Source organism: Vombatus ursinus, unplaced genomic scaffold (assembly GCF_900497805.2).
Source record: "Vombatus ursinus unplaced genomic scaffold, bare-nosed wombat genome assembly UNPS02014786.1, whole genome shotgun sequence".
Classification (NCBI taxonomy): domain Eukaryota; kingdom Metazoa; phylum Chordata; class Mammalia; order Diprotodontia; family Vombatidae; genus Vombatus; species Vombatus ursinus.
In genome coordinates this window covers 43,522,393-43,549,329 of record NW_020954564.1, presented here as the reverse complement: position 1 = coordinate 43,549,329, position 26,937 = coordinate 43,522,393, and the positions used below count along the sequence as shown (strand labels likewise).

The window sequence follows — 26,937 nt, the reverse complement described above, 5'->3', positions numbered from 1 at the left end:
GGTGTCCCATCACCATTCTGGTCATCGTCTTCTTGATTAGCTTGTTGAATAAGTCAAGGAAGTAGTTTTCAGTATTAACCTCTCTTGTTTTTCCCCTTTGTTCCTTTCAGGTTCGAATGGTGAAAGATGGTGACCCCTGCTGGAAGCCCACTTTCATTGTGAAACCTGATGGTGGTTGTCAAGGTGATGGAATCTACCTCATTAAAGACCCCAGTGACATTCGAATGGCAGGAAACCTCCAGAGCAGGCCAGCTGTGGTCCAGGAATACATCTGTAAACCTCTCCTCATTGACAAGCTGAAATTTGATATTCGTCTGTACGTCTTACTAAAGTCTTTAGATCCCTTAGAGATTTATATAGCCAAAGATGGACTCTCTAGATTTTGTACAGAGCCATATCAGGAGCCTAATTTTGGAAATTTACATCATGTATTTATGCACTTAACCAACTATTCATTGAATATCCACAGTGGAAACTTCATTCATTCTGACAATGCCAATACCGGCAGCAAAAGGACTTTCTCCAGCATCCTTTGCAGACTTTCTTCCAAAGGAGTTGACATCAAGAAAATCTGGTCAGACATTATTTCTTTGGTCATTAAGACTGTTATTGCACTAACACCAGAGCTCAAAGTATTCTATCAATCTGATATACCATCAGGAAGGCCTGGGCCAACATGCTTCCAGGTAAGCCTTTAAATCACTGGTACAAAATCATAATTGAGAAGGTTGCTCTTGTTAGAAACTTTAAAACATAAAATTCTGGAGCTGGAAGAGATCTTAGAACATAGGAAATAGGCTGTGGAATGTTAGAACACAGAAAATAGAATATTGGATCTGGAAAGAACCAAAGAAAATCACCTAACCCTATCCCCTCCTTTCATGGAAAAAGAAACTTGGATCTAGACAGCTAAAGAAATGTTTATGGGTAAGGGTAAAGCTAAAATTTGTTATTGAGGTTCACTCTGACATGTGTCCATCTACTTGAAACATAATTGAATGTCAGAACTAGAAAGAACCTTAGAGGCTCTTCCTTTACAGATGAGTAAACAGAGGCCTAGAAAGAGGAAGTGATTCTACCTGAGCAGTAGATAAAGCCTCATACTGATGAATGGTCATCCAGTCTTGGCTTGTATACTTACAGTGACCTTTACCTTCCTGTGATGTTTCATTTGCTAGTGCTTACCTTACAGATCAGATGCACTAGAACTGTTCCATCAGACTTGAAAGCAGGAAGCATGTATCATCTTTGAAGGCTGGGAAACTTAGTACTTGATGATTAAGAATGATAAACATTGGCCTCTCCTGCTCATCAGTCCTTGTCTTTTCATGAGCATCTCATTTCCCAGGCCAGGTCTAAAGTTAGATAGATGATATTACTGCCTTGTCTTAGAAGCATAATCATTCTTGTTCTTTGACCATGTATTATTTAACAAGCCTGTAATACTGATCGTTTTCCACAGACTTTCTCTAACTTGGGAGAAAGACAAAGAAACCTTCCACAAAATATCCATCTGAATTTCCATTTCAGAAAGAATAGATTGATCTGGAATTGGAAAATGGTTAAAAAAAAACCCACTATACTTGGAATCAGAAAACCTGGATTCTAATCCTAGTTCTCCCACTCAGTAGTCACTTCATTGTGGACCAATCATTTATCCTCTGTGATCTCCCTTAGTTTTTAAAATGGGGGACAGTAGTACTTGCTTTAAGTAGTACTTAATTGTACAACTTTTCAAATCACTTTACTTCTATGGGCCTCCATTTTTCATCTGAAAATTGGGATAATATTATATACCACCTGTATGAATTTAGGGTAAGTTCCCTCATTTCTCTATGCCTTAGTTTCTACATCTGTAAATTGGATATTACAGTATTTCTGTAACCTCCCTAAAACAAGATACTGTGTATGGAAATATTTATAAAAATGCTTTATACATTCAGGCAATCATAGTGAATATAGTATTGTCTACAATAGTGAATTGTAGTACCTGAAAGAAGACCTTGGATCATAGAGGTGACTCAGTATTCTATTTCTCATTCCCAGATCTTAGGATTTGACATTCTTCTAATGAAAAATTTGAAGCCTATGTTGCTAGAAGTAAATGCAAACCCCAGCATGAGAATAGAACATGAACAAGAGGTAAGACATCTCTCTCTCTCTCTCTTCTCATCATTTTCTATGTTATAAATATTTTCAAGGTTAATGCTTCAAAAAATCCATCTCTATCTGGGGCCTCCCTCCCTCAAAAGAGATCAAATTGTTGTTACTTTTTCTTAAGAAAGGGTCTTCATGAGTTGCTGTGGCCAAAAAAAGAACCATCCTTTAGTAGTTAAACCTCTGGGGATGTACCTCTTCTAGTCTAGGTAGGCTGATTCTTAGAAGATGGATGGACATATCGTCCATTGCGAAGTCTTAACTTAAAGAGTTTCAAACTTGGCTTGGACCTGTCAGAGCTTGGACTGTACTGGCACAGCTGTCATGTGTTCCCTGAAGAAGGGCCAGACTATCCTAATTAGGGAAATATCTGGAGTAGGGAGAAGGACAGAAAGATAACCTTTGCCAGGGAAATGGGACAAGAAAGGCTGGAGACCAGAGGCAAGGCTGGCTGATTACCACAAAGACTGTAGGACAGTGCAATCTTGGAGTCTGAGCAGAGTGGGTGAGTGAGTTGTTAATTTGAGTGCAAAGATGAGCAAATTTGTTGAAGATTAGAGAGCTAAAATTCAAGGAGGGCAGAAGAGTTTGTATTTTTTTCTAAATCCAAGCTGCTTCCTGGATAATTAGACCTTTTTGTTCCCAGGGCATGTGTGACCTTCCCTGCTAGTGCTAATACCCTTCATGGTCTCATGTGGGGCTTGCTGATTCAGCCATTCTTGATGAGTTGTGGGTTCATGCAATAGCCTTCCAAAATCCAGAGTCACTTCCATACAATTTTAGAGGATGTTTTATATCAATAATCTGATGAATTTGTGATGTATTAATGTAGGTATTTCTTCCAGTGATACTGATGGTGACCCATTCAAGGCTAGCTATCCTGTACTACCTTTGTGCAAATCTTCCTATAAATTCTTCCTGGGGTGAGGAGGGGAGGGGAGAACCCAACTTGCTTGAGGTCTGATCTAGATTTTTTAATATTTCATTAACATTTTTTAAAAGATAAAGCATCTAGGGGCAGCTAGGTGGCGCAATGGATAGAGCACCGGCCCTGAAGTCAGGAGGACCTGAGTTCAAATCCGGCCTCAGACCAAACACGTGACACTTACTAGCTGTGTGACCCTGGGCAAGTCACTTAACCCCAATTGCCTAAAAAAAATAAAAAATAAAAAATAAAGCATCTAGAAATATACTAGTTATTAATGTTGTTTCAAGTCTGGATATTTTCAATTTCGTTGAACTTGGAATGTCATGTGGAAAAATCCACATGCCAGTTTTTTATATTTTTATGGTCTTGAAACCTAGAAATGTGGCTAGCTTTTTCCATCAAATTTAACATGTACTAATTAGTGATTACCCAAGAGACCATCTAATTGAAATTATGATGTGATTTAATCTTGTTGACATGTCTGGATCACAAATATAAACAATGATTGTCTTCTTAAAAAATTTTCATCAATTCTTTTGGTCATCATTCTTATAATAAGTAGTATACATAAACTGTTCATGAATTTTTAAAATCTAGACTTGTGATTTCATTGGTGTAAGGAACTTCTGACAAGGAATCTCCATCTCCTGCTGCAGATTAGCAACTACTTTAAAACTTACAGCATTAGAGAGTTGCTAAGGGGGACTGAGAGATTCAGTGGCTTATCCTGGGTCACCTAGCCTCTGTGTGTATGTGTGTGTGTGTGTGTGTGTGTGTCCATGTACATGTGCACATATATATACATATGTATATATATTATATATATCTCCTCATCATATATATGTATATCCCCATCATATATATGTGCATGTGTATATATAAGGCTATTTAAATATCCCTATATATTTATATATACTATATATTATATTTATATATTTATATTATGTGTTTATGTGTGTATATATAAAAGATGGGGCTTGAACTCAGGTCACTCTGACTCTGAGACCAGCTCTCTATGCATTATATTATTTCTCTCTCTCATCTATGATTTACAAAGGTTTTTTTAATATAATCTATCATCTGATCTTTAAGAGAACCCTATGATATGAAAAAATGCTCTAAATCACTATTGACTAGAGAAATGCAAATCAAAACAACTCAGAGATGTACCACATCACACCTATCAGACTGACCAACATAACAGAGCAGGAAAATAATAAATGTTGGAGAAGATGTGGGAAAATTGGAACACTAATGCATTGTTGGTGGAATTGTGAACTGATTCAACCATTTTGGAGAGCAATTTGGAGCTATGCCCAAAGGGCATACCCTGTGACCCAGCAATAGTACCTCTAGGGCTGTATCTCAAAGAGATCATAAAAATGGGGAAAAGATTCGCATGTACAAAAACATTTATAGCAGCTCTTTTTGCGGTGGCAAAGAATTGGAAATTGAGGGATGCCTGTCAATTGGGGAATGGCTGAACAAGTTATGGTATATGAATGTAATGGAATACTATTGTGCTATAAGAAATGATGAGCAGGCAGACTTCAAAAAAACCTGGATAGAATTGTATGGACTGATGCTGAGTACAGTGAGCAGAACCAGGAGAATGTTGTACACAATAACAGCCACATTGTGTGATGACTAACTTTGATAGACTTAGTCCTTCTCAGCAATGCAAGGATCTAAGACATTTCCAAAAGTCTCATGATGGAAAATGCTATCCACATCCAGAGAAAGAACTATGGAGTTTGAATGCAGATCGAAGCATATTATTTGTTATTTTTTTTCTTCTGTTCTGTTTTGTTTCCTCTTTCTGGTGGTTCCTCCTATTGGTTCTAATTCTTCCTTACAACATCACTAATGTGAAAATATGTTTAATAGGAATGTATATGTATAGCCGATATCAGATGGTGCGCTGTCTTGGGAAAGGAGGCGGAGAGAAATTTAAAACTCAAAAACTCGTGGAAGTGATTGTTGATAAATTAAAATAAATTAATAAGAGAAAGAGAGAACCCTATGGTGGGAAGGGGAAGTAGTATAAGTATTGTTATTTCCATTTTATCATGTGAGGCTGAGACTAAAGGATAATGTGATTGGGTCAAGGCCATATAGCAAAGGAATGACAAAGCTAAGATTTGAAGTTACATCCCCTTCCTTCAGATCTAGATCTCTTTCTAGTCTCTCACAACTGCCTCCCCTGGGAAGGAAGGGGAGTGTGCATTTCCTGTGATATCAGTAGGTAGTCTAAGTCTTATTATCACCCATTTAGTGGTAGGGAAAGTAAGGCTCAGAGTGGCAAAATAAGACACCCATACTTGCACAGCTGGTAAATGACACATACAAGACTTTAACCTAAATTTTCAGATTATACCATTATAGGTATAAAAATCACTCATAAGAGTAAATTCTTGACAAATCGTGTGTGTGTGTGTGTGTGTGTGTGTGTGTGTGTAATAACACCCCCACATTCATTGGATGTGGTGTGTAGAAGGAAAATTGACATCTGCCTGCCATTTACTAGTTCTGTAACTTAGGGGTATCTTGTTTTACTTAGTTTCCCCACTTCCTAAACTGAGGATAATAATACTTAGATGACTTACATCACTAAGTTGTTGTGAAGATAAAATGAGGTAATATAAATCATGTGTTTTGTTATCATAAAGTTCTAAAAAGTTAGTTATTTTATATAAAAGGGTTGTCATCTCTAAGACTGAGTCAATGATATTTTTTAAATTGTATTCTATACCTTAACATTTTCATGACTATATAGTCAGGAATACAGCTTAAGCTAATACAAACAATGAAGAGAGTATGCATTTAGCACTGAAAAAAACTATCTTCACTGTAACATAGAATCCTTTGTAATTCAAGCTTTCTCCAGGGGTGTTTGAAAATGTTCCAAGTCTTGTCGATGAAGAAGTAAAAGTAGCAGTAATCAGAGATACTCTCCGCCTAATTGACCCACTGAAGAATAAGAAAAAAGAAAACCGGTAAGTATTTTTATATAATTTGCTTTTCATCATCAGTACTTTATAATATCTTAAGTCAGGTAAATTAAATTCTTCAGATTGCAAAAAAAATTGCTTTCTACCTTATTTAAAACATTTTAAAATGTTGATAGTGTAAGTGTGATTTACATATCAAGTAATCTAATAATCATGTTTGCCATTAATGAATAACATGGCACCTAACCAGAGTGATTCACAAAATTAAGTATTAAAAGATATGCATATTAATCTGGTACATGGGGCTTGGTTAATGAATACTTGTCTAATATAGATGAAATTTGGAATAAATCACCTGTAAAAATCATTTCCCCCCCAAAATTTCTTGCAAAATAGTAATGTATCACCCATATTTATATTGTATTTACCTTTGAAGATCTCAAAGACCTTCAATATATTCTTGAATGAAGAATCAAAAATGTTAAAGCTTGAAGGGACCTTAGCACATAAAGTGTTAGAATCTAGATCATATAATGTTATAGCTCTAAGTGACGAAAAACATAGATTGCTAGAATTCTGAAATACTTGCTACTCTAAATGGATCTGTGATCTCATCAATGTGGTTAGTTACTCCAGTGATGCCAATTGCAAGCTATCTGTGACTATTCATCCTGGACAACTCCTATATGTGTCTTCCCAGAAAATGCTTCGTCACTCTTGACACTTTGCTAATACCAGTGGACACACAACACAGGCTGTCTACTGGTTATCCTTCTCACCAGATGATTAGCCTATCTTTTTTGTTCATACATTTTCTTTTTCTTGTAGGTTTTCTTTGTAATTCCTTTTTTTTTTTAAATAATACCTAATGACCCCTGCCATGTGCCTCTCCACTGCTATCTGGATGATAATCATTTTTCAATTCTTTAGATTAGTGTTGCATGACTTCTAGTCCTATGATACTGCCAGTAGAATATTGGTATTAAAAGCATGGGTCTTTGTTTCAGGGAAAATTTGTTCATTAAACTAACATTGCAATCCAACCCACTTTATTCCTTTTATTCAATTTTGGGCCTAATTATTTATTTTTAGTGTTTGTCCAAATATATATACATATATACATTTGTGTTTGTGTGTGTGTGTATGTACATCCCTACATATATGAGTATATGTATGTGGTGGATGAGCTTTCTAGATTGTTCATCTAACTGCCTCCCAGAATCTGGAGGATAGGCACCCTTCATTCACTCCGCTTTTGTTTTGTTTTGTTTTGTTTTGTTTTTGCAAGGCAATTGGGGGTAAGTGACTTGCCCAGGGTCACACAGCTAGTAAGTGTCAAATGTCTTGAGACTGGATTTGAACTCAGGTCCTCCTGACTCCAGGGCTGGTGCACTGTGCCACCTAGCTGCCCCCACTCCATTTTCCTAAGCAGTTTTTAGACCAAACTCTTTAGAGTGAGAGTGATCAGCGATCTCATTTAGGAGGTGCTACAGGGTTCCAGGACTTGATGAAATTAGTACATTGTCATCTTCAAACAGAAGCATCTGGAAAATGGTGAGGTCTTTTGGACCCTCTTTAACTTAGTTTCTATGCTGGATCTCCTCCATTAAGATGTGAAAAATCTTTGGTGAGCATTTGGCTCCTTGTTTTATGCTTTGCCTGACATTAATGATCAGAAGGTTGTTTAGTAGGGCTGTTATATTTTTCAAGGAACCATAAATTGTTGACATGTGCATAGGAGACACCTTATTGGAGGAGAACTTGTAAGGTGGCATTTTGCTTTGCCATATTGAATGCTTTTTTTTTTAAGTCAGCAAACAGTATGCACAATGACATTTTATATTCTCTGTATCTTTCAATTAATCTTATGATGGTAAAGATGTGATCTACTTTGGAATATCAGTTGTGAAAACTTGTCTATTTCTTTCTACTATCTCATGAAAGATGTCAATACATAAAAATTTTATGTAAATGGGAAAGCAGGCAGGTATATAGTTCAATAGTTTATATTTTCTTTGACACTTTTTTTTGGTCATTATAAGGCAATTATAATATGATGTTGTTTTTTTTTTCAATGCCTTTGGTATTCTCCCCTCTCCTAGATATCTTGAGAACCTACATATCTCAATACTCTCACAATTGTGATGCCTCGTTCATGGGCCTCCTTTCTTTCTACTTGGTGTACTTTAGATGCTTCTGTCTTCTCCCTCTCCCCCCACCTCTTTCTCTCCCTATCTATTTCTCCCCCCTCTCCCCTCTCTCCACCTCTCTTTCTGTTTGTCTTTTCCCTCTTATCTCTCTCCCTCTCATTTATCTTTCTCCCTTCTCCCTTCCTCACTTTCTTCCCTCTTCATCCACCCTTTCTCATTCCCCTTCTCTATGACCCTCTTTTCCCCCTTCATTCTCTTTCCTCCCCCGCTCCTCCTTTCCCTCTCTCTTCTGTCTCCTTTCTCTCCCTGCTTACCTACTTTCCTCTCTCTCTACTTCCCTTCCTCCTTCTATCTCTGTTCCTCTCATTTTCTTTCCCTTTTTCTCTTCCTCTCCTCTCCCTCTCCATATTTATTTCAGTATTTCAAGAATTTATAATTTCTTTCATTACTGTGAATCTTATCTCCACATGAAGATTGTGGACTTAGATTTTGTTCGTGAGTTGCTTTGTTGAAAATAATTACCTGGTGGTCAGAAAGTAATGATTAATTAATGATTAGTAAATTAGTAACCTTTTCTTAATGAGCCTTTCTGCATTTAGCTAGCTCCAAATTATAGCTTGCACTGCCCAGACGTAGTCTGCTTCTGGGCCTATAGTCTAATCCTTTTAGCTTGATAGGACCTATTAAGAGTCAGAGGCTACCTCCATATGTGCTGATGAAGTATCAGAAGAGGATTTTGAAGCTGCCTCTTCCTCCAACAAAAGTTCCAAAACTCCGTGAATGAATGGAAAGGCTCTGTTACTGGATTATCTTGTTGCTCATGTTGGTGACTTTGTTTCCGTGCTCAATTATAATAAAATTGCATAAAGGACAAGTGAATTTACTATTTCAATTCTTTTAAGTAATATTTTCTAATGGTAGAATCCTAGGCTATAGGGAACCATTAGAAGTCACTTACTTAATCTCATCTTGCTTCAACTAGGTTGGCTCGCCGGTCCTGTTCGTGGTGATGATTCCACAGTTTGTGTTGGTGGTGGGCCCTTTTTCATAACAGTTGCATACATTCAATCTCTTGTCAAGTCGTTTCTACTTTCACACCATCTCTTGTATATATCTCCCTCTCTCTGCTTACACAGCCATCATCCTGGTACACCTCACACCTAGTTGTTATCCCTACCTTGTCTCTCCCCACTCTAACCCATTCTCTACTCAACTGCCAAAGTGATCTTCCTAAAGTTTGGGTCTGGCTATATATCTCCATTCTATAAACTCCATTATCTCCCTATTACCTCTAGGATAAGATATTAAATCTTCTACTTGGCTTTTAAAGGCCTTCACAACTTGGTTCTTTCTAGTCTTTTAAAATTTTACTCTTCTTCTCCTACTCTATGATCCAGCGACATTGGCATTCTTTTTTTTTTTTTCTTTTTTTTGGCTAGGCAATGGGGTTAAGTGACTTTCCCAGGGTCACACAGCTCCAAGGCCAGAGCTCTATCTACTTCACCACCTAGCTGCCCCTCTGACACTGCCTTTTCACTGGCTGTCACCCTTACCAGCTCTCTTTTCCTTCTCTCTGTCCCCTGGCTTCCCTTGCTTCCTTCAAGTCTCAGTTCAAATCCCAGCTGCTGCAAAAGACCTTTTCCAGTGTCTCTGTCCCCTCCCCAACCCCCAAGTCTACTGCCAGTTCCTTCTCTCTGACATAACCTCCCATTTATACTACATATCTATCTATCTATCTATCTATCTATTTATCTATCTATCTATCTATCATGTACATACTTGTTTACATATTGGACCCAACATTAAAATATGGTCTCCTTTTTTTTTCTTTCTAAAAAATATTATTTGTCATATGGGATGGCTCTTGGAGAGGAAAAGAAAGGAAGGATATTTGAAATAATTATGATGATGTAAGAAACAGAAAATATCAATAAAAACTCATTTTTTAAAAATGAGCTCCTTGAGGGCAAGGACCACATTTTTGCATTTCTTTGTATCTTCAGCATTCAGTGCAGTCCCCGCACCATAATAAGCACTAAACAAACCCTTGCTTGTTACTATTGTTCCACTGGATGATGGTTTTGGAGAATTGACTAAAAGCAAGGTGTGGTGTGGGTGGTGCTGTTATTCCAGGGCTCCAGAATGGACAAGTGGAAATGGAGAGGGAAGAAAGTGCATTCTAGGTATAACAACAAACTTGAACAAAGACCCCAAGGTTTGTATATACTCACATAAATTTAACTAGCCCAGTTTGATGTAGAATACATGAAGGGAGTTGTTGCTTGGGACCAAATTATAATTGGCTTTGACTTCCAGGCAAAAGAGGTCAGATTTTATTCTGGAGACAATGAGGAGTCACTAAAGCTTTTGGTATGAGAGAAGTAATAGAATCACAGAGAGCTATGTACTAGGAAGTTCACTTTAACAGTAAGTGCTAGATATGTTGGGCACCTAGAACGGGGTGCTGTGGATAGAGCACTGGCCCTGGAGTCAGGAATCAGGAGGAGCTGAGTTCAAATTCAAGCTCAGATACTAGCTGTGTGACCCTGGGCAAGTCACTTCACACTGTTTACCTCAGTTCCTCATCTGTAAAATGAGTTAAAGAAGGAAATGGCAAACCACTCCAGTATCTTTGCCAAGAAAACCCCAAATAGGGTCACAGAGAATTGGACACAGCTGAAATGACTCAAAAACAAAAGCTAGATATATTAGAGAGGGTCAAGACTGAGGGAGGAAAGACCTATTAGGAGGTTATTATAGTAGTCCACTTGAGATAAAGTTGCAGAAAATTACCTTGTTGACTGACTTCCCAGATGCACATTTAAATCCAAGTAATGTTAATGTGCTATTTGTTGTTTCCTCCATTTCGTAGGGGCAGAACCTGAAATATCGCTGTTAGCCGTGTAGACATCATAATGTGAGCTTATTAAGTATTTATAAACAGAATTTTATTTAAAGCTTGATAGGCAGCTAAGCACGGGTACATTATTATCCACAGTTAAATTGGGTACCACATCCAAAATCCATGGTTCTATACAAAGATGACAAGGTGCTTGCTGTGGGACTAGATTATGATGATGACCTTGTGAAAAGCATAGACTCGTAGAATGTTAGAGCTGGAAGAAATCTTAGAGATCATCTATTCCAGAGGTATTGATGTGACCCACAACACTCTCCCTGAGCCAGGTTGAAGTATAATTGGAAAATATTTAACAAAATAAATAAAATACAGTAATATCAGTATGTAATTTTCTAAGTCAATATGCTTCCCATAGAAATCCTTACATACAGTTTAGTAGCCTTGTTTCTATTTGAGTTTGACATCACTGCTCAGAAATATCAAAAACTATGGCGTGGTGAAAGAAGATGAGAACTGAGAAAAGGACATGGGATTCGGCAGTTAAGAAATCATTAGTGATTCCATGGATTCAATTTTCATCTCTATGCATATGAGACTGAAATCTATTTATTTAGCCCTAACCTTTCTCCCAACCTCCAGTCTCACTTCTCCAAGTGCCTATTGAACATCTCAAAGTGGATGTCCCACAGACATCTTAAATTCAACATGTCCAAAACTGACTCATTTTTTCCTCTAACCACCCTCCCTCTTCCTAACTTCCCTATTACTATCAAGGGTACCACCACCCTCTCATTTACCTAGGCTTACTACCTAGGTGTCACCTTGATTCCTTATTCTCAGTCCTCCATATTCAATCAATTGTCAAGTCCTATCATTTCTACCTTAATAACCTATCTCATATATGCCCCCTTCTCTAATACTGCTGTCACCCTAGTGTAGGTCCTGGACTATTGCTATAACCTGCTGGGTGGGTCTCCCTACCTCAAATCTCTCCTCATTCCAGTACATCTTCCACTTGGCTGTCAAACTGATCTCCTTTAAACACAGAGTTGACCATATCATCCTACCCCTTCCCACATTTAGTCAATTCCAGTAGCTTCCTATTATCTCTAGAATCAAATATAAAATCTTCTGTTTGACTTTTAAAGTCCTTCATAACTTAGCCTCTCCTACTTTTCCAGGCTTCTATATACCTTCCTCCCCTCCACATATTCTGTGATCTGGTTATACTGGTCTCCTTGTTGTTCCTGGAATAAGACACTCTTATCTCCTGAGTCCGGGCATTTTTATTGCCTTCACCAGTGCCTGCAATGCTGTCCCTTGTCTCATCCTTCTGGCTTCCCTGGCTCCATTTAGTTTCCAGCTAAAATCTTACCTTCTGCAAGAAGCCTTTCCTAATCCCCCTTAACACTGGTGCCTTGCCTCTGGAGTATCTCGCTGTGCAAAGTGTTTGCATGTTGTCTTTCCCATTAGACTGTAAGTTCCTTGAGAATAGGGATTACTTTTTTTTTTAATCTCTAGAGTTTAGCATAGTGCCTAGCGACATAGTAAGTGCTTAATAAATGCTTGTTGACTGGAATTGGCTCATTGGTGTAATAATAATGATGATAACTGAGATTTTTATAAGACTTTAAAGTTGCCAGAGTGCTTTACATATATATTATCTCATTTGATCTTCATATCAATGCTATGAGTTAGGTACTACATGTTTTATTATTCCCATTTTACAAGTGAAGAAATTGAGCCTCAAAGAAGTTAAGTGACTTGATTTGCCCATGACCAAACAGGTAATAAGTATCAGATGCAAGATTTGGATACAGGTCTTCTTGGCTCAAAGTGTCCAGCATTGTTTCTGGGAAAAAAACAAACCAACCTGAATTTAGAGTCAGAGGACCTGAGTTCAAATCTTTGGTTTGCTGCTTACTACCTGTTTAACCTAAGAAAGTCACTTACCCTCTGTGGACCTCAATTTACTCCTCTGTAAAATTAGGGCACTGGACCAACTGATATCTAAACCCCCTTGTAGCTCTAAATCCTTTGATCCTATGACTTTTAACCATTTTCCATAAGAGAGGCTTAATGGCTAGTTTGTTTGTCCAGTAGCTGTGTCACAGTAGAGATGAGAAAGGCACCCTAGCTGTCTTCTGGTCTCTGTGCTGTGCTTTCCCTCCATATATCATCTTTGGGAGGTCTTTCTGAGAGTTGTGCCTGGTATCTTAATGCTACTGGAATATGTACGCTGATGTAGTGATGTCTGAAGAACCAGCCCAATAGTGTCTTAAACAGTTATTGTCCAGAGGAGAAAGGAAATACTTCTGTGTGAAATTCTTCACTGAGAACAGTTTGTAAGATGGATTGGTGCAAAGAAATTGTATGCAAGGTGAGAAACAGCAGAGAGCACTAGGAAAGAGGCAGAAGAGTGTGGTTCAAGTTTTCACTCAGATGTTTAGTGGCTGTGCAACCTTGGGTCAAGTTACTTTGACTTTCTGGGTATCTGTTTCTTCATTTGTAAAATGAGGGGTTGAACTCTTATTTCTAAAGGCCTAATCAGTTTTAAAAGTCTATCTGTCTTCAAATATGCCATATTCTAAAATCTCTTTTAGCTTTCAATATTCTGTGATCTATATTTTAATATTTTATGTGTCAAAGAACCTTCTAGCTTTGTGATTCTTTGTTCCAGCACTCTGAGGGATATCCTTAAAAGTATTAAATTTGGAATCAAGAGAGACCTGTGGAATTCCCCACATTGTCATGGTATATATTGCTTCTCCCTTTCCTTCTTTCTACCAATAAAAGAGGGAGTGTAGTGTAAAAAGCAATAAAGAAGAACATTGTACTTGTAGTCAGGAGGTTATGGCTTGAATTCTGACTCTGAAATTTACTAGCTATGTGAGATCGTGGGCAAATCTGACCCTCATTTTCTTCTTCTGTAAAATGAGGATACTACTACTTGTGCTACTAAACTCATAGGGTTATCATTTTAAAAATGAAAACCTCTTTGTAAGTGCTATATATGTTAGTGCTTAGTAAGTTCTTAGAGTGCTATATAAATGTGACCATTTTGTTTATTTTTTTATTAACATTCTATATTTTAAGCTATCTTCCATTCCTAATGTTCTGTGTTCTATATACTAACATTCTTTGAGGTACTAAAATATACATTAGGGTGGTGAGACATACATTAGGAGCTTGTAGGAATGGAAAGGAGAAGATGATAATGAACAAGACTGCGGAAACTCAATTTGCAAGTCTTGGCAAGTAATTGGATAGGAGAGTTCAGGAAGAGGAAGGATTCGAAGATGGTGTTGAGATTTCAAGTCTGGGTGAAAAATTGTGATATTATTAATGCAAATAGGGATGTAGGTAAAAGATAAATTTGGTTTACACCATGTGATTTTATCATAGATTGATGTATTAGATGTTATCTCTTACCTCATTTTACAGATAAGAAATTGAGGCCTGTAATTAAAATGCCTTGATTAGTATCAGATATCTAGTTAGTTTTAGGCCTAAAAACTCAACCCAGGTCTCCCAACTCTCAGTTGATATACTATTAAGACATATAGTTGGAGATAAGTAGATATATAGGTTGGAAATGCAGTTCTAGAGAACTGGAAGGAGGTGGGACTGGTGATACAGACTTGGGAGTCATCTGTATATTTTTTCTGTTTACCAAACACTTTTTCTTGAGCTGAGGCTATTTTCTGGCATGGATATCCTCACAGAAAAATTTTGTTGAAGTGCAGAGATATTCCCACTGTAGATAAGCAGCCAAAATTCCATGGCTTCATTTGACTTCTAATGGATCCTTTGGGATGAGGTCTCCTCTATCGGATAATTTTTTAGGCTACACTGACCAAAAGTACAGTCGAAGAGCTTATGTATAAATTAGACTTAGAGAAGCAGTGTGATAGTATACAGATAACCCTGGAGTGGAAATTTGAAGACCTGTATTCTGTAGCCATGGCTCTGTAACCAATTTACTGGGTGTCTTGGAAGAGGCCACTCCCCCTCTTTGGTACTTGTTTGTTTATTTGAAAATAAAAATACAATTCCTAAGGTCCTTCCAGGTCTGAATTGACATTAAGTCACAATGTTAATTTTTTTTTTTTACAATCTATTTACAGAAAATTATGTTGGTCCTAATTAGATGAACAGTAAATGAATTGGTATATCAAGATATGAAGCAAAATATAGGATTAAAATTATGATTACGTATACTTTTGGGGGAGCACTATAATGGTTTCTCCTACATTGAACCAACTCTAAAATTTCCCATACAATGAAACAGTTACAATAGTTTCTCATACATATATCTGTAGTCAGGGTTAACAAATTATAAAAAATGTATGCTCGGAAATGTGTCAAACCATATCTTGGAAAAATATGAGCAGAAAAGAATTGAATAACAAATCATTTGCATGTGCACTGTTTTGGGGTGAGAAGACCACCTCTCCCATATGAAAATCTTCAGATGATCTGAGTATGGTGGAACTAGTAATTGGGTCCATTGCATTTCCCCTGATGATGAAATGGAATCATTTCTTAGACTTACAGGGAATTTGGGGTTTTTAGAGATGATTCGATTGTGTTATTTAAGACTTAGATTAGACACAAACAGATTTCATTTGATGGCAGGTATGCATGATTTTGAATAAATTAACAGCAGATGGAAAGCAACCTAACATATGGACAGTCACCACTTACAGGGGTAGGAGATAGGGGTGGGGGTGCGAATGGCATTGTTTCAGCAACACTGAATTTTGCTATATTCCTTTCAAAGCCATTCCAAAGTGGTGATGAGGTTACAAATGTATTTAGAAATTTCTTTACCAGTTGCTCTATTGAATTTTAAATGTTAGCATTTTTTTCTGAATCTAGATTTGTTTGCTCTTTAGAGATAAGGTTTGGTCATTAAAGTTGAGGGTACTTTGATATTTTAATGACTTTGTAATCTAATCAATGTAAATATTTGTTCTACCTCTATACAGGTCACAAACCCTTCTCATCCCACGTAATTCTTAGCCACATCCTCCCATAAATCCTTTACAGTGGATTTACCCAGCATACTGGAGGGCTTTCTTTAGGGCTTTTAATATTTCACTGATGCCAGTTCAGGCTGTCCATCTGTTATCCCTTTCTCACCATATGACAAGTCTTCCTTCCTTTTCTAATCTTGCATGTCCTTCATGGTATCTTTTTAATGCTACCTGCACCCAACTCATTGTCCATGGCCAATCATCCCTGCAATATGTCTCTCCAATTTCATTTGGAGTTGCCTATTGCTTTGGTTTTTTGGAGACTGTGGTTTTCCATGATTCACAGCCATATATAGGATAACTAGGATCATATTAGCATTAAAAAAAAATAGACTTCTGTGTCAGGAAACGTTGGAAGTGTACATTCTCCTGAATATGAATCCAACTCTCCTCTGCCTCTTCAATTCTGGATTCAGATGCACTACCTATCCAAGATATGTGTACTAATAGACTATCTGGTTGCCTGTTCAGCTCCACATTGTAGTCAGGGCAACATCTATTCTTTATCTATTAGGTTCAGTCTCTTTGGAATGGCTATGAATCTTATTGAGGAAACTCTGTACTATTCCAGGACCTGATGATGCATCTTTTCTAAGCCTTATCATGTCTCTTGAGTGAACCCTATGGCCAAGAGAATGTTGAAAATGGAAAGAAGTTTAGTACCTAGAGTGTTAGATCATAGTTCTTAGAGCATGAAAAAGGAAAAGACCATCAGCCATGGTGGAATGAAAGGGGTCTTAGACTACTACATCATGTTAGAACTGGAAGGGACCTTTGCCACCCCTCAGTCTAACCTCCTTATTTTACAGATGAGGGAACTGAGACTCAGAAAGATTAAGCGACTTGGCCAAGGTCATGAAGTTATTAAGTGACGGAGGTACTGAATCCAAATCCAGTGGTCATTCTGTCACAGAGAACCCAGAATATTAGAGATTGAAGGCAGCCTGTCTTCATTTTTCCAATGGTGAAGCTGAGATTGAGAGGTTAAGTGATTTGTCTAAGGACACACAACTTCTGAGTGGCATATCCAGAATTTGATCCCAGCTCATTTGAAGCTAAATTCACTGTTGAGAAGAAATTTTCATTCTGGAGAGAAAACAAACTTCTGAAGCTGAAGACATTCTTGGTAACAATAGATACCTGATAAGAATAACAAAGTTTTGTAGTTTATGCATCACACTTTAAACACTTAAGGAACTAAGGGAAAAAAAGCTATGATAATGAGCTATAACCTGAACAGGTGGATCTTCAGCTTGAGGAAGGGTTCATTTTCTTTTAATTAACCATTACATTAAAATAAACAAGAGAAATTCAAGGAGTGGCAGTTTAGGATTCACCCTCAAGCAAAAATTGGGAAAAATAGATGTTTCAGAAAGTATGTAGATGATTATTTTTCTCTTTTCTTTTTTTTTTTTTTTTTACAAAGTTTTGATTTCTTTTCCCAATACTCTAGAGCATGAGGCACATGGAATCTGGATGTTCCTGAAGCTTTTGTTTCTGTTATGATATTCTTAGTCCTTTTGTCCCAATCTGTGACTCTACTGGGGCACTGGAAGGAAAGATATGGCATGATGGAAAGAGAATGATTCAGAATTAACCTGAATTTGCTACTTACTGCCTGTGAGACCTTTAACAAGTCACTTCCCCAACTCTAGGTCTCAGCTTCCTCTTTTATAAAATGAAGGGGTTGGACTAAATGATCTCTTAAGTTTCTTTCTAGCTCTAAAAGGTTTGATCCTATGAGCCTATCAAGTGACCCAGGCTCTAACTGAAAGCTCTACTCCCTTTGTCTCCTTCCTGACAATTCATTTACTTATGGTGAGGAAAACATCATACACCTGAGACTTCATTAACATCTGCTCTTGTTCAGGCTATGCTATAGCAGCAAAATACATATTTTACTCTCATATTAAAAGTTTTCTTGTGTTTTATCTATGAAAGAGAGGGTGAGGAAATAAATATCCCATAGTCACTGGTTGGTTGAGTTGTTAGCATCAAAGTTCATTCAACAGTTGTTTTTAATCGCTTGTCACGCTGTCAGTGGCTGACTTAATGCTAAATCAAGTATGATGCTTGAAGAAGTCTCATTATTATAATGGTAACAACAACAACGGTAATACATTTCTTTAACACTTTAATGTCTAAAAATGCATTATATACAATAGCTCTCTGTGAGGTAGGTAGGGTATTACTTTTACAATAAGCTTTTAATTAATATCTTCTGAGACTCTTTTATACACACACACACACATACACAAAGACACACATTATAATACAATCATTCTATGCAAAAGCTGAGAGTTTACCAGACTAAAACCACAGACTCTCCAATTATTAGAGCTAGAAGGGAGCATAGAAATTATCTAGTTTTTCCCCTGTTTGTTTCATAGAAGAGGGAACTGATACCTAGAGAGGGGATGTAACTTGCTCAAAGTCATAAGCCTGATACACAGGTATCTTCAGCGCTCTTTCCACCTAACCAGGTGATGAATAAAAAACAAAAGTGCTATACATTGAACTCAAGCACAAGATTTACAGTATGTTTACTTAATTTTTTACTAATGTCTTCATTTGCTTAAACATGTAGCTGAGAAATCCAATAAGAAACCAAAGTGGAGGAGCTACTTTACCCCAGAAGAATAGTATCATTGCAAAGGATCATGAAGTGTTAGAGTTGGAAGGGATCTTTGACCATTGATCATAGGATGTTAGAGCTGGAAAAGACTTTTTGTTTAATCATTTCAGTTGTGTCCAACTCTTTGGGACCCCGTATGAGGTTTTCTTGGCAGAGATACTAGAGTGGTTTGCCATTTCATTCTCCAGCTCATTTTACAGATGAGAAAACTGAGGCAGAGTTAAGTGATTTGCCCAGGGTCACACAGCTAGTAAGTGTCTGAGGCCAGATTTGAACTCAGGTCTTCCTGACTCCAGGCCTGAGGCTGTGTCTACTATGCCACCAAGCTGCCCCCTGGAAAAAACCTTAGAGGTCATCTAGTCCAACTCTCTCATTTTAAATGTAAGCACAATGAGAGCCAGACAGGGTTAGTGATTTGCTGAAGGTCATACAACTAACTCCTGAACGGGGACTAGAACCCAGGTCAACTGATTTCTTGTCCCATACCCTCTCTACCACACTGCCTAAAGAGTATTGCTCTTCATGACATTCCCAAATGTAATCTCCTTTGAATGTGAAAACTTCTTAATGGACCTTGGATTTTCTAGATTAGCCAATCTATCAGGATAGTAGTTTATTTAAAAGCACTACCTATAAATGATGTCATTGTAAGACACAGTCCATGAAGAACAAAAAGAGCAAAAATTATCCAATTTAATATCAGCTTTTGTCACTAATGTAATATATTATATTACTAGTGAATGAGGAATGTTATCAACAAACTAGTCTTCTAGTAGAAATTAAGCATAGGGCTAGTTTCATGATTTTGTTAATCTTTCTCCTGCCCCTTCACCTTATTTATGCTAATTTCTTTACACAAATAAAATATTAAGTGATGGTAAAGTCTAATCTGTAAGATGCCAATGTAAGCTCATTTAAAATATGTCTTCTGAAAAGGGAAAATGAAACAGATTTTTCCCTTCATTTTCTCTCTGTTGGTTTCCAAGCAAAATCCTGGATGCATTCTTAATTTTGATATAAAACTTCCTTATAACAGCAGCAAAAAAGAAAAACTCAACATTTCTCTAGATAGCAACAGCATTTTCATCTTGTTTCATTTAGTATTAAGAATTTCAAGAATTGGAAAGTTAGCTCTTGAAGAGACTTCAGAAAAGGCTTAAAAGAATACTTCAGAAGAGAATTGAAAAGTTAGAGCTAAAACACAACCTTAGGAAAATAGAATTTTAGAACAGAAAGTTAGAACTGCTGTGGGTAGGGTGGAAATGGGGTGATATCGTCTCTGGTTACCGTTGCCATTAATCTTTAAGAACCATTTTTTTAAAATAAGTGTAGGGGAAGATGAAATTTACTTTCATTATGCCCATTTTTCACCATGTAAATTGCATTTGTGTTTTTGAGAGTGATATATGATTGAAAAAAATTTTGTATACTTAGATTAATGAAGCTGAGCAAGATAGAAGTAAAACATTTCTCCAAATTTTAACCTCAAATTGAAAATGATTTTCTCAAGGTTTCATCAACTTTCCCACTTTCCTTCTAAAGATTATAATAACTTATTTTAGTTGATCCATAATAGTATTGTTATGGGCACTCTCTCCATTAGTGCAAATCAGCACCTCTATATGCATTCTCATCTTGTTCAATTCTTGTCCATTTCTTCTAATAAATCCTTCAGAGAGGACCCATCCAACACAATTGAGGACCTTCACAAAAAAATTTTTTTTAACACTTTATAGGAATTGATATACTGTTTGAACTGTCTCTCTTTACTTGCTCTTAATACCTAACTAGCCGTTTTCAAAGCATACATTTTCTTGATGATAGCTTTTATACCGTTTCTTTCAGGCAAGGTAATCTCTTAGTACTCTCTCCAGTGCTAGCTGTTTCTTCCTCATGCTTCCTAACACATTAGGCCAGGTGTAAGATTTAGCATACTTCCAGATCATCCCTTGGCTAATATCTTTTAGCAGTCTCACCTCATTTGAGATTCACTCTGTTCATCTACACTGCCCTGCCCAGATCCTTGTGGTTGTCATCTCCTGAGCTCCTGATGACTCATGCTTTTCAGAAGGTATTTAATATATACCTGGCTCACAGAATTCCTTTTGCAGGCAATGAGGTGTAGACTGAATTCAAGTTCCTGCTTTGCTACTCACCTGTGCGAATGAATGAATAAATGAAGACATTTAATAAGTATTTACCATATGTCAGGACCTATGCTAAGTGCTGGGGATATAAATATAAAATTGAGACACTCTTAGCCCTCAAAAAATAAACATAAAAGAAAACACAAATTGAGGAGTAGTGGCTGGAGAAGGAGAAAATGAGGAGACTCAGGGATGGTAAGTCAATACATAGGGCCTTTCCAGCAATATTAGTAGTATTGATTTGATAACTGAGCCCAGAGCAAGAGGTGGAAGGAGACACATATAGTGTCAGGGCAGATGGTAAAATGTGAAGCATGGTCCAATCTGGTCTAGGAGCAGGCTAGAAAGAGGGGGCTTATTGAATTTATACTTGCCATTTGAGACAGCCTGGCCCCAGAACAAGATTTCCATATGTGAATAGATTACTTCTTCAAGGGACTTTTTTTTTTCTGGTGGTCTGGTCAGAAGATTCCCAGTCCAGCAGGGGAGAAGCAATTCATTTTTTTTAAAATATAGCAAGACAGATAATAATGATGATGGGATTTAGGTAAGGGAATGGATCTACCTCATCAGAGATGAAGAAGCACCTGCCAATATACATCAACACTTTTGCGAAACTGATAGTATTAGAAAGTTGTTTGGGACAGTGAGAGGTTATGTGACTTACCCGGAGTTACTTGGTCAGTATATGTTAGAGAGAGGACTTGAATCCAAGCATTTCTGGCTGTAAGGCTTGTTCTCTCCATTATGTCACTATAGCAAAAATAGTTATTACAAAACATTTCCCCTCTCAAGGGTAAGGAAAATTTTTTTTCCTACAAATACATTTTCCATGGGAATAGTGTGCTTAACTTTTGAATATGATGGCAGTACACCATAGGTCAAGCACCACTCCCCCATTAGCATTAGTCCTATGTCACCAAATTGCCTGTTGGACATTTCAAACTGATGTCCAGGAATAAATTGAACTCAACTTGTCCAAAAATTAAATTTACTTTCTTTCCCCCCAAATACTCCCCTCATCCAAGTTCCCCTATTTCTGTCAAAGATAGCACCATTCTTCTAATCTCTCAGAGTTTAAAAATTGGCACTAACCTGGATTCCTCTCTCTTTCCTACTCTGCATATTTAATCAGTTGCCTAATCTTATCATTTTAACCTTTACCACCTTTCTCTCATTGGTCCTCTTATCATCACTAAAATAGAAGAAGCCTATCATTTAACCTGTCTGGGACTCCATGTTCTTTTCTGTAAAATGAGGGCAAACAGGCAACAGGCAACAAGCAACAAGCATTTATTAAGTGCTTACTATGTGCCAGGCATTGTGCTAAAGAGTTAGATTTAGTTTCTTCTAAGGTCATTTCTAACTAGATCAATGATTCTATGATCCAGTGCCCCTGTCCTTGGGGACTTCAATATTTGTGTTGATCTCTCTTCAGATTCACTGGGCTCCTACTTTATTAATCTCATCAGTTCCTGTAACCTATATTAGTTATTATCTATCAATTAATTTTCTACATTATTATGTAAGCCTACCTCAATCACCTAAAGTAATGGTCATACCTTAGACCTCCCTATCACTCAAAACTGTTCTATCTCTATAAGCTTGAACTCTGAAATTGCCTTCTTTAATCACAGTCTCCTGACTTTCTATCTCTCTCTGCTCCACTCCACCAAAAAAAAAAAAAAAAAAAGATCCTCATCACAAACACCAGTACTACTATTTCTTAATTATCTCCTATTCTTTTAACCCATTTTTAGGCCTGATTTTCCTCCCTTCACAGACTTTACCTTACAGTTATCATTATGCTGTCTTCTACCCTTGAATCCCAAGTCCCCCCTCCCTTGTCAGTTAATTAGCTAGCATTTATTAAAGTACGACTCTGAGCCAAGTGCTGATCTAACCACTGGGGATACAAGGAAAGGCAAAAAATGGTCCCCACTCTCAAAGAGAACAACTCACAGTCTAATGAGGGACACAACATGCAAACAACTTTGCACAAGCAAGATATACATACAGGATAAATAGTGGGTAATCACACAGGGAAGGCATGAAGATTAAGTAGGACTGGGAAAGGCTTCTTCCAGTAGGTTCCCTTCCTTAATTCAAGCTGTGCAGTCTGAAATACTGGGTGAGGTTATTTTCTCTTATACCTATGTTGCTGAATGTTACTCAGGGAAGCTAAACAATGAAGACAACTGAGTCCATAACAAATTCATGTTAGTTAATCTCAATTCAGTTCTTATTGTTGCTTTTAAGTCTTTTTAGTATTCCCTCATTTATTCTCTTCTCCTATTTCTGATACCAATTGTTCCAAACCATTTTCTTTGAAGCCTTTACCCATCTTTTTCTTAACAGAGGAAATGAAGATGGTTCCTACATTTGTATATCTAACCCTAATCTAATTTCTGAACTCTGGTCCCATATTTCTATTTCTTTGTTAAATATCTCCACTTGGATGTCCTGCTGATACCTCTAACCTCTAACTCAGTGTGTCCATTGCTCTCTCCCTACATTTCTGAGAAAATCAAGGCCATTTTTTGTGTTTCCTCGTCTCTCCATTTCCATACTTCAAAACATCACTACATCTTCTCCCATTCACTTCTCTTTAGCTCCAGGTTCAGAGATGACCCTTCTTGCCACAATTTACTTTTACCTACCTATGAGTCTATAACCCTTCTCTTTTTTCTCCTCCATGAGAGAGGAGTGTGGCGTAGTGGACAGAGTGCTGGACTTGGAGTTAGAAAAACCTGGGTTCAAAGCTTACTAACTATGTGACCCTGGGCCATTCACTCTCAGCCTCAATTTCCTTATCTGTAAAATAAGTATTATAACACCTACCTCACAAGGTTGTTATGAAAATCAAATGAGATGATTTAAATGCTTCACAAACCATAAAGAGCTGTGTAAATGTTAGTTATTGTTATAATCCAAGAGATTGTCCCATTAATCATTTCCTATCACTTGCTAATCTTTATCACCCTATACACTAACTCCTTTTCCACTGCCTACCAACATGCTCAGGTCTCCCAAATCCTTAAAGAAATCTCTATTTCTCTGTTAATTATCTCCACTTGAATGTCCTGCTGGTACCTCTAACTCAACATGTCCAAAACTGAACTCATAAGATACCCTAACCAAAACTTCCTCTCCTTCAAATTTTTCTATCACTATTGTGGGCAGCCATCATTCACCCTATTCCCTAGGCTTATAACCTTGGAGTCATCATTGACTCTTCCTTCTCCCTTAACCCCTCCTCAGATCAACTGCCAAATCATATTGGTTTTACTTCAATAACATTTCTTCTATCCATCCTTGTTTCTCCAGTCACATGACTACTACCCAATTCCAGGCCCTCATCACCTCCAACGTGGACTATGATAATAGCCCCCCCCCCTTTTTTTTAAACAACGCTTTGCTTTTAATGACTTTTTACAAGGTGTCCAGCTACACACTTTAGAAAAATCCACAACAGGAGAATACATTGTAGTTTCCATTTCATTGGTGATCGCAGGCACACAGTGGCCCCGCTCAATGCTCGCCAGAATTTTACAGCAACACAAGGTTTAAAGACATTGCACAGAGACTAAAACACTTTTAATTAGTGTTGCTCGTGCTCATGTCATGAGAACAGATAAAGATGCTCCAGCAGGGTCTTCCCACAAGCCTGTGCTGCGGCACCAATATGCTTTCTTTAAAAAAAGAAAAAGGAGAAGGAGAAAGGGAATGAGGGACATAGAAGGAAAGAGAAAACCTGAGAAATCCTGGCTTCTGCTGCTTCCTTAAATGGAACTGCACTCAAGGGTTCATTTTTTTGGTCTTTTGATGGCCGGGTTTTGTTGTTGTCGGTGTTGTTTGGTTCTCTTTTGCCACCAGTCTTTCCCTTCTCCAATCTATCATTTGTACCACTAGAGAACTAATCATTCTAAAGCACATGTCTAATCATGTATATAAAAACCTTCAATGGCATTCTATTGCTTCTAGGATAAAATACAGTCTCCTAGGCTAGCATTTAAATCCTTCCACTCTTTCGTGCCAATCTACTTCTTCTGCCAACCTTTGTTTCCTTCCTGCACTCTATATTCCCTGAAGGCTGCATTATTAGCTCTTCTTGAGCTCAGTGTTCCATGTCTCTACCCTATACATTTGCACAAAATGTACATCCCCTATACCTAGAATATACAACTTTCTTATCTCTGCCTCTCAGAATCCTTATCTTCCTTCAAGGGTTAGGCTTTTCTGATTCCCCCTATCTATTACTGCTCTCTCACACATCAAATATTTCTAGATTACTTTGATCTCTCCTTTGACACCTTTCATTCCATATACTATGCTATCTTTATCTGTGTACATTTCATATTTCCTTGGTACAGTATGAGCTTCTTGAGGGCAGAGAATGTTTCTTTTTTGTATTTCTATCCCCAACACCTCGCATAGTATTTTATATGAAGCCAACACCTCGCATAGTATTTTATATGAAGCAAATGTGGTTAATATTAGTTTATTTCTCCATAACATAGGCATAAAAGCTTAAATGAAAAGGCAAAGTAGTAAAATGTAAAAATGTCTGAGCTGGGACACAGGAGGACAGGCTTCTAGTCCAGGCTTCACCATTCATTTGCTATGTGGCCATAGACAAGTTATTTTATTTTTTTGGGCTTTGGTTTTCAGAAGGAGGTTATAGTGCTCCCTTCTATACAACCTGAGGGGGTTGGACTAGAAGATATCTGAAGTTCTTTCAGGCTCCAGCATTTTGTTTTCTTATCTTCTAAGGTTTCTTCTAGCTCTAACATTCTTTGATTCTTTTTCTTAATATTCTATGTTCCAATTTTCTATGTTCTAAGGTTCCTTTTAGTTCTTTTTTTTCCTACATTCCATGCTTTAACATTTTATTTTATAAAGTTCTTTACAGCTGTAAAATTCTATGATTATTTAATTGCAAGAATTTTATTCTCTTTAAAAGAAAGGTACCACAGCTTTTAAAATCTTTAAAACCATGTGCAATCTATAGCTGGCTTTAAGACCATACAAAATTCGGTGCAAAATATTTAAGAAGTATCTAATTGGAAGTAGTGCACATAATTTAGAATGTATGTGCATGTTCTCTCTCTGTGTGTATATGTGTGTGTATGTGTGTGAGTGGGCGTGCAAGTTTTAAGATTCATTAGAATTAATTAAAGAAGGTAAATAGGATTGACTTTCCAGTAGTGTAATGGGTAGAAAGCTGGCTTTGGATCCAGGAGGACCTGGGTTCAACTCCCACCTGTGACACAAAGAGGCTTTGTGACCCTCAGCCAGTTACTAAGTTCTCATTGCCTTAGGCAACTAAGACTACAAGGTATAGAAGGTGCCAGTCTGCCTTGGTACAGGGAGTTTCCCCATCCAGGAGTTTTCTATGTTAGTGAAATCATAGGTCTAGTACCTAGCTTATCTTTTTCCCAAAACAGTTCAAGATTCAGAAGGCATTTATTAGTGGTGTATCAATCTTGGTGGTTTTAATGAGCTTCATTATTAGTCCATTATATAGGTACAGAAGTTAGAGCTAGATTCATAATATAATGAGCATCAGGTTGAGAATCAAAAAAATCTGGTTTCTAGTTCTGCGTCTTTCACTTAATAGCTTTGTGACCTAAAGTCACTTCCTCTGTGTGCCTCAGTTCTTGCTTTTAAAAAATCAAAAGTTTGGATTAGATGTTTTCTGAGGTTCCTTCCAGTTAAACATTCTATTTCTAACATTCTATGTTCTTAGAGTCAGTGCTCTAAGGTCACTTCTGACAGTCTTTCATATGCTGTGGTTTAACAATCTGTGTTAAGGTCCCTTCTACCTTTAATCATCTATGTTTTGAGGTCCCTTTCATTCTCAGTCCTGTGATCTGATTTAAAAGAATCACATCGTGTAGCATAGCACTGAGCTATTTATCATCATTTTTATCAGTTACTATTACACTTATTGATAGCCCAGGTTATAGAATAATATACTGTGCTGCAAATTTCTTTAAAATATGCAAAGAATGATAGTGGGATATACCTTTAGATTTTATTCGTCATCCTCATGAGCTTCTTCAAAAGA

At 37.3% G+C, this 26,937-nt stretch overlaps 1 protein-coding gene across 1 annotated transcript in view; it reads left to right on the top strand.

Moving 5' to 3' along the window:
• The window catches only part of LOC114047399 (tubulin polyglutamylase TTLL11-like), a 237,933-nt gene that overhangs the window by 65,307 nt on the left and 145,689 nt on the right, over positions 1–26,937 (top strand). Inside the window, exons 5-7 of the mRNA XM_027868228.1 lie at positions 111–686; positions 2,047–2,142; positions 5,963–6,081. Of these exons, the coding sequence (XP_027724029.1) occupies positions 111–686; positions 2,047–2,142; positions 5,963–6,081 (791 nt within the window). The remainder of the gene's footprint in view (positions 1–110; positions 687–2,046; positions 2,143–5,962; positions 6,082–26,937) is intronic.